Source organism: Colletotrichum truncatum (genome assembly GCF_014235925.2).
Source record: "Colletotrichum truncatum strain CMES1059 chromosome Unknown Contig_0001, whole genome shotgun sequence".
Taxonomy (NCBI): domain Eukaryota; kingdom Fungi; phylum Ascomycota; class Sordariomycetes; order Glomerellales; family Glomerellaceae; genus Colletotrichum; species Colletotrichum truncatum.
The window spans coordinates 9,528,262-9,540,388 of NW_027222398.1; the positions used below are offsets into that span (position 1 = coordinate 9,528,262).

Below are 12,127 nucleotides of genomic sequence, written 5' to 3' on the forward strand. Positions count from 1 at the left end.
AACTTCGTCGCAGCTCCTTGGCGGTTCGATGAGGGATGTTCGTGGCGTGACAAGGCGCCCTACCTGAAGTCTTCAAATGCGAGGGATTAATATCCTCTGAGAAGATTTATGCAGACGTTAAGTGGGTTGTTGAAGTGGTTGTATGTAGCGCCTCCTTCATTGCAGTAGTTCACGCTACCGGCGAGTGTATACGCCGAGGTGAGGCAATTGGTGCCAGAAGGATAACAAATGTTGTAAGCTGCATTTTTCTTTTGGGTTGAACGGTGAATATCTTGACGAATTCTGATCAAAGTAGTAGTTGCTGGATCAAGGTTGAAGTGATGGATGAGTGAGTGAGACTTGAGGCGTTGCTGAGAATCTAACATTCTGTATGGAGGCGCAAGCAAGCATTTATAGTACTTCAAGACTTGTCAATCTCTATCTTTGTCGTCTTAAAAAAGATTTGGTTCGAATGTGGCGCTTGATTTCGATGAAGACTTTTTATTTCCAGGTCGAAAATGCCGAAAAGGCTGGCAAGCGGACCCAGGATCATCTTATCTCACTTTATACATGAGCATACCTTTCAAGTTTGTTAAATGATCCCCATCATCATTAAAAATTGAACGGGGAGGATGCATACAAACCAGAACTTACATCACGATATTTCTTGACCTTCCTGAAAGGACTTGAGCAAGTAAAAACGATTTAAACCAAGTTTGTGTCTCCACGTTCATGAGTGAAGTAGCTTAAGAACCATACAGATTATGAAGAAGCGACAGTTTGACATGAACGGCAAATGCGTTCTAAAAACCAAAGTATTTCTGACATAAAGACGTTGTAAAGACAGACGAGACTACAACGAATTTCCATGTACATCGTCGAACATTCACCGCGGTATTTCTAAAAGTTGATTGAGTAGGGATGTAGTGGGTCGTTAGGGACTTAAACAAGCTTACACGATTGGTTGATACAGTTTGCCGATAGAAGTGGTATCAAGAAGCAGGATGTAAGCTAGAGGTCGTTGCTTTTAAGACTGTTTCTTCCGGGGGTATCAAGAACTATCCCAAATTCCAGCAGCCCCACTATTCCCGTAGTCGGACTCTCGTAGTCTTCCGGAAGTTACCCTGCATGATCTGCGAGACGCGAATCGTAAGAGGTTAGTTCCCTCATTGTCTTATTTCCCATTCGTCCATCGCCCTTGGCGATGAGTCTCTAGTGGGTCTACCCGTGTCATTTTCGTAATATGGTATAAGTCAGGAACTTCGAGATGGATTAGTCCGAGACGTAGGGGATGATGCCCTAGAAAATGAAACCGCCGACGAGCTCAATGCAATCAATTTATCGGGTTTATTAATATAGTGGTGATTCTTGAACAGAGTCGTAAATTTCACCTATAAATACTCCTGAAATTCTGGTCATCGACCTCTTTTGTATCAGTTCATCTCATGATACACTTCGTTGCAAAACTCATCTCTTAGATTTTCAAGCGTTTCCAATTATTCAGACATGGAGATTATCGAGACTCCAAAGCACCTCCTTTCATCATGGTCAAATTCTTTTTTGTTCCGCCGAATGGATGTTTGGACGTCCCTATGCCTCGGCGTGGTTCTCATCAGTATCTTCAGCTTGATACCTTCCTTACGCAAACCCTCCCGCAAACTACCTTATATCAACCCTCGAGAGTCATTAGACCTCTTCAACCAACAGGGAAAAAACAGCTTCTTGTTCAATGCCAGAAAGTTAATGGAAAGCGGCAGGCAGCAGTTTCCAGGACAGCCTTACAGGATCATGACTGATGTTGGCGAGACAGTAGTCATCCCGTCCGACTTTGTCAACGATATTCGCAATGAACCTGGACTTAGCTTCATGCAGGCTTTTGCCGACAATTTCCATCCGCATTTGCCAGGTTTTGAGGCATTCGCAGTAGGCAACAGGCCAGATGGACTCTTTCAAAAGGTCATCATGAAGTACATTACCAAACTGCTGAGTATGCTATCTCGCTTATTATTGGCCCTTACTCGATACATCCTTTCTTGGCTAACACTTGCTCTTTGCTTCCAAAGACCAGATTACCGAACCCTTATCATCCGAAGCCAAATATGCTGTCGACCTACGATTCGGAAACTCCAACCGTAAGCACACCAACCTACACCCCAGAAAGACACCATCAGAGTCTCGAACATGTCTAAACACTCCTCCACTATCTAGAATGGCGAGAATTCAACATCAAAGACGATATACTAGATGTTATTTCCCGACTTTCCTCTCGTGTGTTTCTCGGCGCTGAGGTATGCCGCGACGAAGCTTGGCTTCACATAACCAAGTCATACACGGTCAACGGGTTCCTTGGCGCTGAGATTATGCGCGGATACCCCATCTGGATTCGCCGAGTAGCACACTGGTTTGTCCCACAGTGCAAAGTCCTCCGACACCAGATGGCAGAAGCCAGAAATATCATCGAGCCAGTGCTTCAGAAGCGCAGGGATATGCGTGCGCGGGCCCAAGCCAACGGCGAGCCGATTCCTAGGTTCAACGATGGTCTCGATTGGTTTGAGGAAGCGAGCAATGGCTGCAAGTATGATGCTGGAGGGGCGCAACTGGGACTATCGGCCGTCGCTATACACACCACTACCGATCTGCTAGTCGAGACCATGCTGCGCATCGCCGAGAATCCCGACCTCTTTGGAGCCCTCAGAAAGGAAATAGTAGACGTGCTCAGCGTCGAGGGTTGGAGGAAAACGGCGCTTTACAATATGAAGATTACCGACAGCGTCTTGAAGGAAGCACAGAGGCTGAAGCCGGTAACTTCAGGTAGGTTTTTTTAAACCATCATTGCTTGCTCTCGTCCAAACCAGAGTAGTCGCTTCTAACACTGATCAGCTATCATGAGCCGTGTCGCAACCCGCCCGGTAACTCTCCCCAACGGCCTTCAACTGCAAACAGGCGAGCGCTGTGTTGCCGATCTCGGCGGGATGTTCGACCCGAGCCTTTATGAAAACCCCGAGGCGTTCGATGGGTATCGCTTCGTTCGCATGCGAAGGAACCCGAAGCTTGAAAAACAGGCCCACCTCGTCAGCACTGCTCCGTCCCACCTAGGCTTTGGCCACGGTCAGCACGCTTGCCCCGGCCGCTTTTTTGCGTCGAACGAATTGAAGATTGCGTTGGCGCACTTGGTTATGAAGTATGACTGGAAGCTTCAGCCAGGATACAAGCCCTGCTGGCAAGAGTACGGCTTCGTCTGGTCGGCAGATGGAGCGGCAAAGTTGCTAATGAGAAGACGGGAAGCACCAGAGATTGATATTGATGCGTTGTGAAAAGTCTTGGAAAACTGTGGAGTCTCGGGGACAATTAAGGGCAAACATTAGGCTTTAGTCGATTACCAGGTCATTTGACACGATCTGTTCACATGCCGGGGTTTGCAAGAAAAATGTAGAATAGAACAGGAACCTGGAAAAGCGATTTCATGATTCGATGTAAGATATAGATTCTCGTCAAAGTTTCGAGGTGGAAGGGGATGATCTGTAAATCAGAACCAGGCCGATACACAAAACTTCACTCACAACAGTTTGTTCTCAGTTGCAACTATTTTATGTGATTCAATCTTTGCCTTGACACTCCACGGTATCTCCTGCGAGAGAAAGCACCAAGATAGTTTTGAGGCCTATTCAATTCCCCGGGGCAAAACGCAAAAATCAACTCAAGGATGGATAAAACTCTTCTAGTCAACTTCCATCTGCATGTCATCTTTCTGCATCCGCGCCTGAGTCGACTTTGCTGACCACTCCACGTCTTCCGCATCCAAGTCCATATCATCAGTGAGAAAGCCCTCTGTACCGACGAAACACCCTGACGGCATATGTCCCTTTGCGCTTTTCTGCGCCACCCCTGAGCCGAACGCAAAAGGCAATTTGCCACCAAAGGTTCCTTGATTCGCTGAACTGACAGTCTTCTCCAAGGGAGAAGCCTTCGTAGCTGGTGGGAAATTCCGAACAACACCAGTCTCCCGCGGTGGTGTACCCTCATTCGGATCCCAAAACCGGCTCAAGAAACCCCCTCGAGATTCCGGTGACTCTAAGATGGTAAACAGTTCGTCCCTTGGGCGACTTCGGGAGACAGGAGGTGGCTGTGGATGATATCTAGCAGCTTCCTCGGTGAACCGTGCCTCGTGCTGGAGATCATCTGTAAAAGACGCCGTTAGGCCATATGGTGCTGGGAAGATCCCAATCGAAGCTGGCGTGGCGGGGCCCGTTTCCTGGACTTCCTTCATGGGGGACACAGCAGGAAGGCCTGATGGTAAGTTGCTCGCGAAGGCAGATTCATCCCGCCGAGCTGGCGGGAATGTCACCGAAGGAAGTCTGGCAAAGACGTTATCTACGTCTCTGTCTAAACGGTGGAAGCCACTTCTTGGCTTGTGTTTCGAAGCGGCTCCGTATTGAGGAGGGCTGTAGTTGAGGCTGAGAGCCTTGGCCGGTGTAAGGGCCGTCATGGTGGAGGGATGTATCAAAGTCGGATGATGCAGACTCGGCGGAACGGTATATCTGACTCGCTTGCGATCTTGATCTGTATTTTTCGCCATCTCAATCCTGTTGCACAGGAGAAAATGACTGAGAGGATCCCCGTCTTGAGCGTTGCTCTCCACATCATCCGGCACGTCACCATAGACACCTCTAAACTTATCTCCCACGTCTTCAATAAAGCGGTCGAAATTCCTCTTCGTCTCGATATTGATCAGTTTCGCGGCTGGGACGGAGAGCGACTGCATACACTTTACAAAATCCTGGATCCTTTCCAGGTCCGCCACGGGCATGAGCTCGATCTCCTTTCTTGCAAATTTGACTAGCCTCATGGAAGCCGTGCGCTTCGACTTGTTGATGTTTGGGACAAGCGGCAATAACTGCGTCCAGTTATGGTTGCTGATTTGACGAATATCTCCGGCCCATCTCAGCAGCTCGCTGGCCATCTGCTTGAGCGAGAGATACTTGTTTCCAAACTCTGTGGGAACGTCCGTCGCGAAGTCCATTTGATACATCCATTCTAACACGGCGAGCGGGATATCATGCAAGTCAATGATCTTCCTCACTCTGGCATTGAGCGTCTTGATGACTGGCTGTTCGGCAAATATGGTTTTATCCAAATCGTTGAGCTTGAAAATGTCCAGATACAAGGCCTGAATGCAGCGCACTTCGTACAAGAGCTCGTCATACATTGTGCGAAACAGGGCTCTGAGTCTACGCGGTGCTGTTTGCGCCGCGGCCGGGAGATTCTCCCAGAAATCTTCATCTTCCACGAGCGCTTCCGAACCCTCGGGGAGCTGGAAATCATGTTGGCCGTGTTTCCCCTCAATCCCGGTGATGTTTTCTCTGTACTTGGTCAAGAGGTCAGCCTTCAAGGCCTCCATGGCAGTGGCAGGGTTTAGTTGGCACAGCTTCTCGTAGCAGCATGCCGTTCTAGCCTCGAGGAAGACGACCATTATCTGCAATCCGCTCTGCTGAAGCAGCCTGCGCCGTGTCGGCCAGCTGCAAACGTCCCGATGCCATTTGAACTTGGCGACAGCCAGCCTGAGAAACTCTTGGGCCAGCATCTCGAGAAATTCTCCAACGAGTGGGTTTGTCTTGTGCAAGTTTTCAGGCCAGTCCTTGAAAATGAGAGCATCCTCGTCTGGTATGGAGTTAAAAGCGCCCTGCAAGAAGGTCTCGTCTGTAGGAAGTATTACTCTGGCTGGCAAGTCGGAGCCAAGCCGCATCGCTGCGTTGCCGTAACGGGGCACCTCTGTCTGCCAGAACTCCTCGGTGAAGAAGCGCGCAATCCGGGCGACTTTGATGCAGGTGCTGTAAGTGGCTGCCACCAATGGCGGTTTCTTCAAAACCAGGCTTGAAGGTGCTTTCTCGGTGGCATCGGACGATGGACGATCTGACTGAAGGCCGGTTGGCCAGCGCCTCATAACGATTCCCGATGGTAGGAAGAACAAATGTTTGGCGAGAACTGTGTGGCCTCCCAACAATGACCAATTGGCGCCCCCAAAAAGCTGCGATATGTCAGAAAGGTTCCAGACCGAGCATCATGTCTTTGGAGAAACTTACGTGGCCCTCTATGCAGAAGCCTAGCTCAGCCCTTTGTTCTTGCTCAAAGTATGGTTCCATGCCCTCATCCGTGTTGCCAAATATCTTCGTTCCAATGTCCTCGAGCCTTGCCTGAACCGTTGGAAAGTCCTCTAACTCACTCAAGGCCGCTGGCCCAGGCCTTACGAGCCAATGGTAATGAGCATAGTTCACAGCATGCTACCAAAATTCTCAGTACGATTCATAGCAAACAGCATTGCGATGCAAGTAGCGTGGGCCCATAATAGAACAATTGACTCACCGCAAGCTCATGAATGAGAGTCGACGCGATTGTAAAACAAGTCATTAAACGCTCATCCTTGCTGTACCCGTCGACAAGCAACGGCCAGACGCTGTCTGCCGAGATGTTCACCGTGATACGATCCTGATCCCAATAGGTAAGTCCTGCGGTGGGTGCCGTGGACTCTCCTTTTTCGTGGTAGGCGCTGCAGATTTGGAGTTCGAGCTCGTCCAAGATTTTGGCCGTTGTCTCGACAGGGTCAATAACCGTGTTCATATGCTCAGGCACGACAGGCGTTCCCGGCGGATCGAGTTGCATAGAGAACGAATGCACGGGATACGTGACTTTTTGATGCTTAGGCCGGTCGTCCCTATCGTTGCCGATGCGAACTCGGTTGAAAACATCAAGGAGGCGGTTCCAGAACGGGTCACTCTCCTCGAGAAATGTAAGGATCCGGGAGGCCAGTTTGAGTGCGGGCTCAAGACGTTTCCAAAGGAAATCGTCAGTCTTTCAAGATGGCAGATTAGCGATTTGATCAGGAGAGTGAAGATGCCCTCGACTTACTCCCGGGCTCCATTCGCCTTTGCGCTCGCCCGTCTGATATACCAGCCTCGGGAACCCGTCCGAGTCCCCACGCCACAATGTCGTCGTCCACTTCTCTCTTCGTAAGTACCTAACAACGAACGAGTTAACAGACAAGAATAACCTGAAGCCATGGCTCATAATTTTACCGATGAATATCATTCTGCAAATTCACCTCAAAAATGTTGTCTAAAGAGAGTATGCCATCATTAATGAGCTGTAACGTAATTAGTAAGATTCGTATGCAACCCTGAACGCGGAACTCACATCATTAGTGGTGATACCGAAGAAGAAAGTCGACTGCCAATCTTCATCGTCCTGCATGTCTTGCATCGCCTGGAGGACAAACTCATCTCGTGCCGATATTCGACTTCTCGCATTGGAGTCCATGGCCGAATATTTCTTCAGGAGATCGTCCACGTCACCAACTCCAGATCTCACCGCCAACGCTTTGGCCTGCTGCGCAATGTACAAGCCATGTATATCATCACGCGGGACACCCTCAACGGCAAACCTGCGGAAGGTACTCCTGGTAGGCGTCATCCGGGATCGTCCATCAGTCCGTCCCGGAAATATGCCATATCTCAGGGCCATGGCAGTGGGGTTATGGATGCGGTCCATCGGAAGCTGTGCCGGCCGCAAGTGCCGCAGGAGGTTATGCGGACGAATGATTCGATGGTGAGGATCGGAAGCCTCGACCTCCAGTTTGGAGTCATACCACAACGGATCTGTCCATTCTGGGATAAACTCGATGAACTTCCAATCTCCAGAGTGCTCCAGCTTCGGAGGGGGCCTGCCGAGGTTTACGTTCATGAGAGGCGCATGGAGACCCCCGTGTCGTTGACTCGCAATATAAGCTGTCGACAAATCTTTGCCTCGCTTCGCTGTTTTCGTCTTTTCATCGATAGCCGTGTCAGGGCCTCCATTTTGGCCGGTAGTGTCGATGGGAGTCACCGTGGGATCGATATCTGCTGTGTCCTCGGGATCTTCGCGGCTATTGCGTTTGTACCAGTCATGGTCATAAACGCCAAGTGTAGCGGGCACCGATGTCATGTTTCTGGGTCTGGCTTATTTCAACTACTGGGCAGGAAATTTCGACTTGCGGTGAGGCAGTTTGGTCGATCGACGGAAGGCACATAGCCAGTGTTTGAGAAGATTAATGGGGATTTCTCAGGTCTGAAGAGATGCTAAGATCGACTCGAGGTTCAAAACCGTAGCACAGTCTTTGTTGCTTTTATTAATTTACATAAGTAAATAAACACAAGGGACATCTAATCATATCGTCCTTGCCATCTTCAGTCACACTCAAGAGCATTGTTACAAGATATTCGGATATTGCCCAACTAGTTTGAATTGCAGACAAAGGCTACTTATAAGAAAACAAGGAAATCCAGGTTTTCTGGGATAGGAAAAAAGAGCCACAAGTTTTTACAAGGAGTAGATCAGTTTTTGCTCATCATTATCAAGTCAGTGTATGGCAGCCTGGAAGTCCCAGACCGTACCCCTTGAGGTGCTTTAATTAAAGAAGCACAGCTCTGAGAGGGAAAATCGCTACCTCGTTTAAGCAAGAGAAAGGCATGGCCGGGACGTCTAAACTGTGACTTTCAGGTGTGACGAGCTGCAAGGGGTGAAAGGCCACAAGTACCACAGCCGGAACAATGCAATCGTCAACCAAGCACAATGTTCCGCTGCATGCGTAGCAAAAAAAACACAATCAAAGGTTCCCCTTGACACTGGTAGGGATAGATTTTCAAGCTGGGGGCGTTGTAAGTGCATTAATATTGGGACGAACAATAGCAAGGCGCCGCATCCGGTTTGAAACCAGATTCATCCGGTAGAATGAAGGTTACCGAGAGTATAGTATTCGGACCAAGAAGAGCTTTCTATTGTCCGTAGGTGAGGCATCAGGCGAATGAGATTTACATAGTTGCAAATACCAGAACGATATCTTGGGTTTCCAAGGTAACAAAGGTCTTGAGACAGCTGAGGACTTCCAAGAAGGCGATCATGCTCTCCCAATTAGACATTCAGCTTGTAAAGAAGCTTGGGACCATACTTAGTTTGCGGATAGACGCACGAGGGTACGTGTTGGAAGAAATTGACCAAATCCGGCCATTCTTCAAAAAATGATGAGCACGACGGGTGACGATAAGCAGGCTATGGAGATTTTTCCGATCATGGCTAACATGAATGCGGATTCCCGAGTAGGACACAAGGTGTCCCTGAGCCAGAGCTACAACATCAGGGAAGATTCATATCAAGCGGAAGTGGCAGACCGCCGCAGCACAGCCTTGCCGACATCCCGCACACAATGATCGCATACTTGACGGCTATGTTCCATTGGAGGAACTGGCAACAACGAGTCGTTGCAAAATCGTGCCGCTGCGTCGGAGAGAGCGAGGAGCACATGCTCCATGTAGAAATTCGTCGCTGGTCTGAAGTCGAACCAAGGGTTATCCTTGTTGTCTCGCACCTCTTTCAATCGCCCGCCGTTGCATTCTCGCGAGTATTTCAAGCTTCAAAGTATATAATCGTTCGTCCGGCTCGGGGATTCGTCGTAGAGGGTTCATTCGTAGCATGGAGGGGGGGAAGGTTGGTGGGGACTTAAGGTACCGTTTCGTGAGCTGCGATTGGAAAGTATCAGTACGGGAATGACGTTTTGGAGGGCGGCAAATGACTCTCACTTGCAGAATTTCGGAAGCCACGTCTTCTGATGACGAAATGCCGTTGCGGGAATGTAGGCAGTAAGGTTGAGATGGCCGCTGTCAGGAAAATAACATGTCTAGTAGACAAGGGCGGCCGTTGAAGGTAACAGAACCGTGTGACTGGGTGTCATGTTCATGTTTCCTCGGCCGTCCAATAGCTACGCCGATGAATGCCGCGTTGAAGACTGCGTCGAGCTAGTTAGACTTGAAAACAAACTGCCTGATAGTTAGGTTGGGTATCATAATCTTTGTGTATTAAATGGGAGTTTGGAAGAAACGATGCGAATGCCTCATCGGGTGAAGGTAGCTGTAGAAGTCAGGAGAGGACAGAGCTTGGTGGGGTGAATGGCTTTGGTTATTAGCTATGGGCCTGCTTGAATCAAGCAAAAACTTGGCCAGAGAACGCTGAAAGCTGGCCACTGGCTGTGTAGTTCCAAGCAGAAGTTGGCTTCTCAGCGTCAAGCAGGAGTTGAGCGGCCATGGAGAAGCGCGAGGCTGCGAGAGGCAACGTCGTTCAACGCAAGGCTGCCCAACTGGCTATTGTATGGAGGGGTACAATTCGACAGCAACGTCACGGTGGGGGTAGCGCAAGACAAGAGCCAATGGTTAAGTGGTCAAAGCTTGGTAATGGCCGAACTAAAGCCGCAACCAGTAGTGGGGCATCTAAATCGTTAGCCTGGTGGATTGGCGCCTAAGGCAATAGTGGAATCGATGACAGGGGGGTGAAAAATGTTTGAAAGAGGGAGGTGAAAAAAAATAAAAAAAATGACACGCCCAGACGTCAGGGGTTTTCTAGTAAAAAAAAAAAAAAAGGAAAAAAAAAAGACAAAAAAGAAAGAAAAAAAAAAGGGAAAAGATTGACATGTGCCTCAAACACTGAACCTCCGCAAGAATCACTGGGCTCGCGCAGCGCTGGGTATTCAGCATTTATCACCAATTCAAATAACCCCTCTTCTCAACTGCCCGTCAGATAAGAAGGCGGTCAGAATGAAGCGGGAGGGCGTGCGGCCCTTGCAACCTCGTTGCCCGGCTAAGAAATGACGGGCTTGATGAGAGAGAGAAAAAAAAAATTCTACGGGGCCCCACGATTATGTGGAGTGTGTAAGCTACATGCTGTTCTCGTCCATGATGGCGGGGGTGAGACGACGGCAGAACCAGGAAGGCGCAAGGAGCGGCTTATCGATACGTTCAGGCCATCCTTTGACAATGGCGGGGTGATAAGACGGGCTGACGGTAATATCGACGACGTCCCTTGAGATGCCGGGGAAAAAAGGAGAGAAAGGAGCGCAGATAAATGGCTATGCGCTGACCAGATGCGGTCAACAAGCCACCCCCTACAGGTAAAGGGCTGCATACAGAGTATCCTTACGGACACATACACACACCCTTTGTGCAGCCCATCCACTAAAATAGAAAGGCGGTGACAACGTGCTTGAACTGTTGCATCGGGCGTGGTTGTCATCTACGGACAACACTTGACATATGACTACCATTCCAAGTCCTTAATGATCGAATGCCTTCATGATGGCAAGACAGAAGGCAAACAAGCTCACCGTTGAAGTAAATCTAACCCCTCAGGAACGTGATGCCAGGGGCGAGAGTCAGGAGGTCCCAGAGATGTTGTCAAGTACAGCCACGTCGTTCGAGACATTCCGATTCTGTGGGATCGACGATCTAGCTCTGGCCTTTGGGGTCTGGGCTGGATTTCTTTGCGGACAGCCTTAGCAACTTTCGGTGTGCATCTTTGCTCCAGCCTTTTCCACCAATCCGTATTCCCTTTTGCGTTTAGTTCTGGATCTCCAAACTGGATCCAGAACTTGGAGGGGAAAGGAAAGATTGGATGTGTAGGCGGACAAAGACCCAGATGGACTCGGACGCTGTGAATGAATCAAGTCGAATCGGGCAGGCCGTGGCAAAAAGGGACGATCCGAGTGGTCCGGAACGCCAGAGAACCCAGAACCGGCTTCCATGGGCGAAGCGGAAAGGAACAAAATGCAACTCTAAACTGATTTAAAAAAAAAAGGAATTGCTAGGGAAAAAAAAGTTGAGACGACAAGCCGATGTCGCCGCTAATTTCACATGGCGCCGCAAGATATGGCGTGCAAAACTTTAGAGACTTGATACGCCTAGCCGTCACAAGCGGAATGTTCGAGGAGGAAATGGTTCAGGGGGCGATTCCCCATGGGAAAGTCAAATTGCTGGAGGATTTCTAGCGTCCTTCTTCGCATATGTCGCTTGGCTTTACAAACCAGCCGATGCCTACCAATGGCGAACAGAAGAGGGTGTCGGTGAATGATGAATGATTAAGAGCGATCGGATATTGAAGGCTTCATGTACCTGGACCAACCATGCGCCGTTGAGAGGTGAGAGGTGGAAGAAGAGCCAGGGTGGCGAAGCCGAGGCGCAAGGGTCCTGGTGAGATCTGTCCCACGGAAGTTGCATTGTACCTCAGTATCCGTACCTGGAGTGCTTGACTACGAATGGCCACCTCCTGGATGTCTCTTCGCACAGTAAGGATGTGT

The 12,127-nt window shown here is 49.4% G+C and overlaps 2 protein-coding genes across 2 annotated transcripts; one reads left to right on the forward strand and one right to left on the reverse strand.

Annotated features, from left to right (window-relative positions):
• Nucleotides 1-1,485: 1,485 nt before the first annotated feature.
• On the forward strand, nucleotides 1,486-3,293 carry CTRU02_202653 (cytochrome p450 monooxygenase; the record flags this gene model as incomplete). The annotated part of the gene is made up of 4 exons (XM_036728815.1): nucleotides 1,486-1,966; nucleotides 2,043-2,111; nucleotides 2,188-2,790; nucleotides 2,860-3,293. The coding sequence occupies 4 exons, from the start codon at nucleotides 1,486-1,488 to the stop codon at nucleotides 3,291-3,293; spliced, it is 1,587 nt and encodes a 528-aa protein (XP_036579330.1).
• Nucleotides 3,294-7,128: 3,835 nt separating this feature from the next.
• Nucleotides 7,129-7,953, reverse strand: CTRU02_202654 (uncharacterized protein; the record flags this gene model as incomplete). The annotated part of the gene is made up of 1 exon (XM_036728816.1): nucleotides 7,129-7,953. The coding sequence occupies one exon, from the start codon at nucleotides 7,951-7,953 to the stop codon at nucleotides 7,129-7,131; it is 825 nt and encodes a 274-aa protein (XP_036579331.1).
• Nucleotides 7,954-12,127: the final 4,174 nt, after the last annotated feature.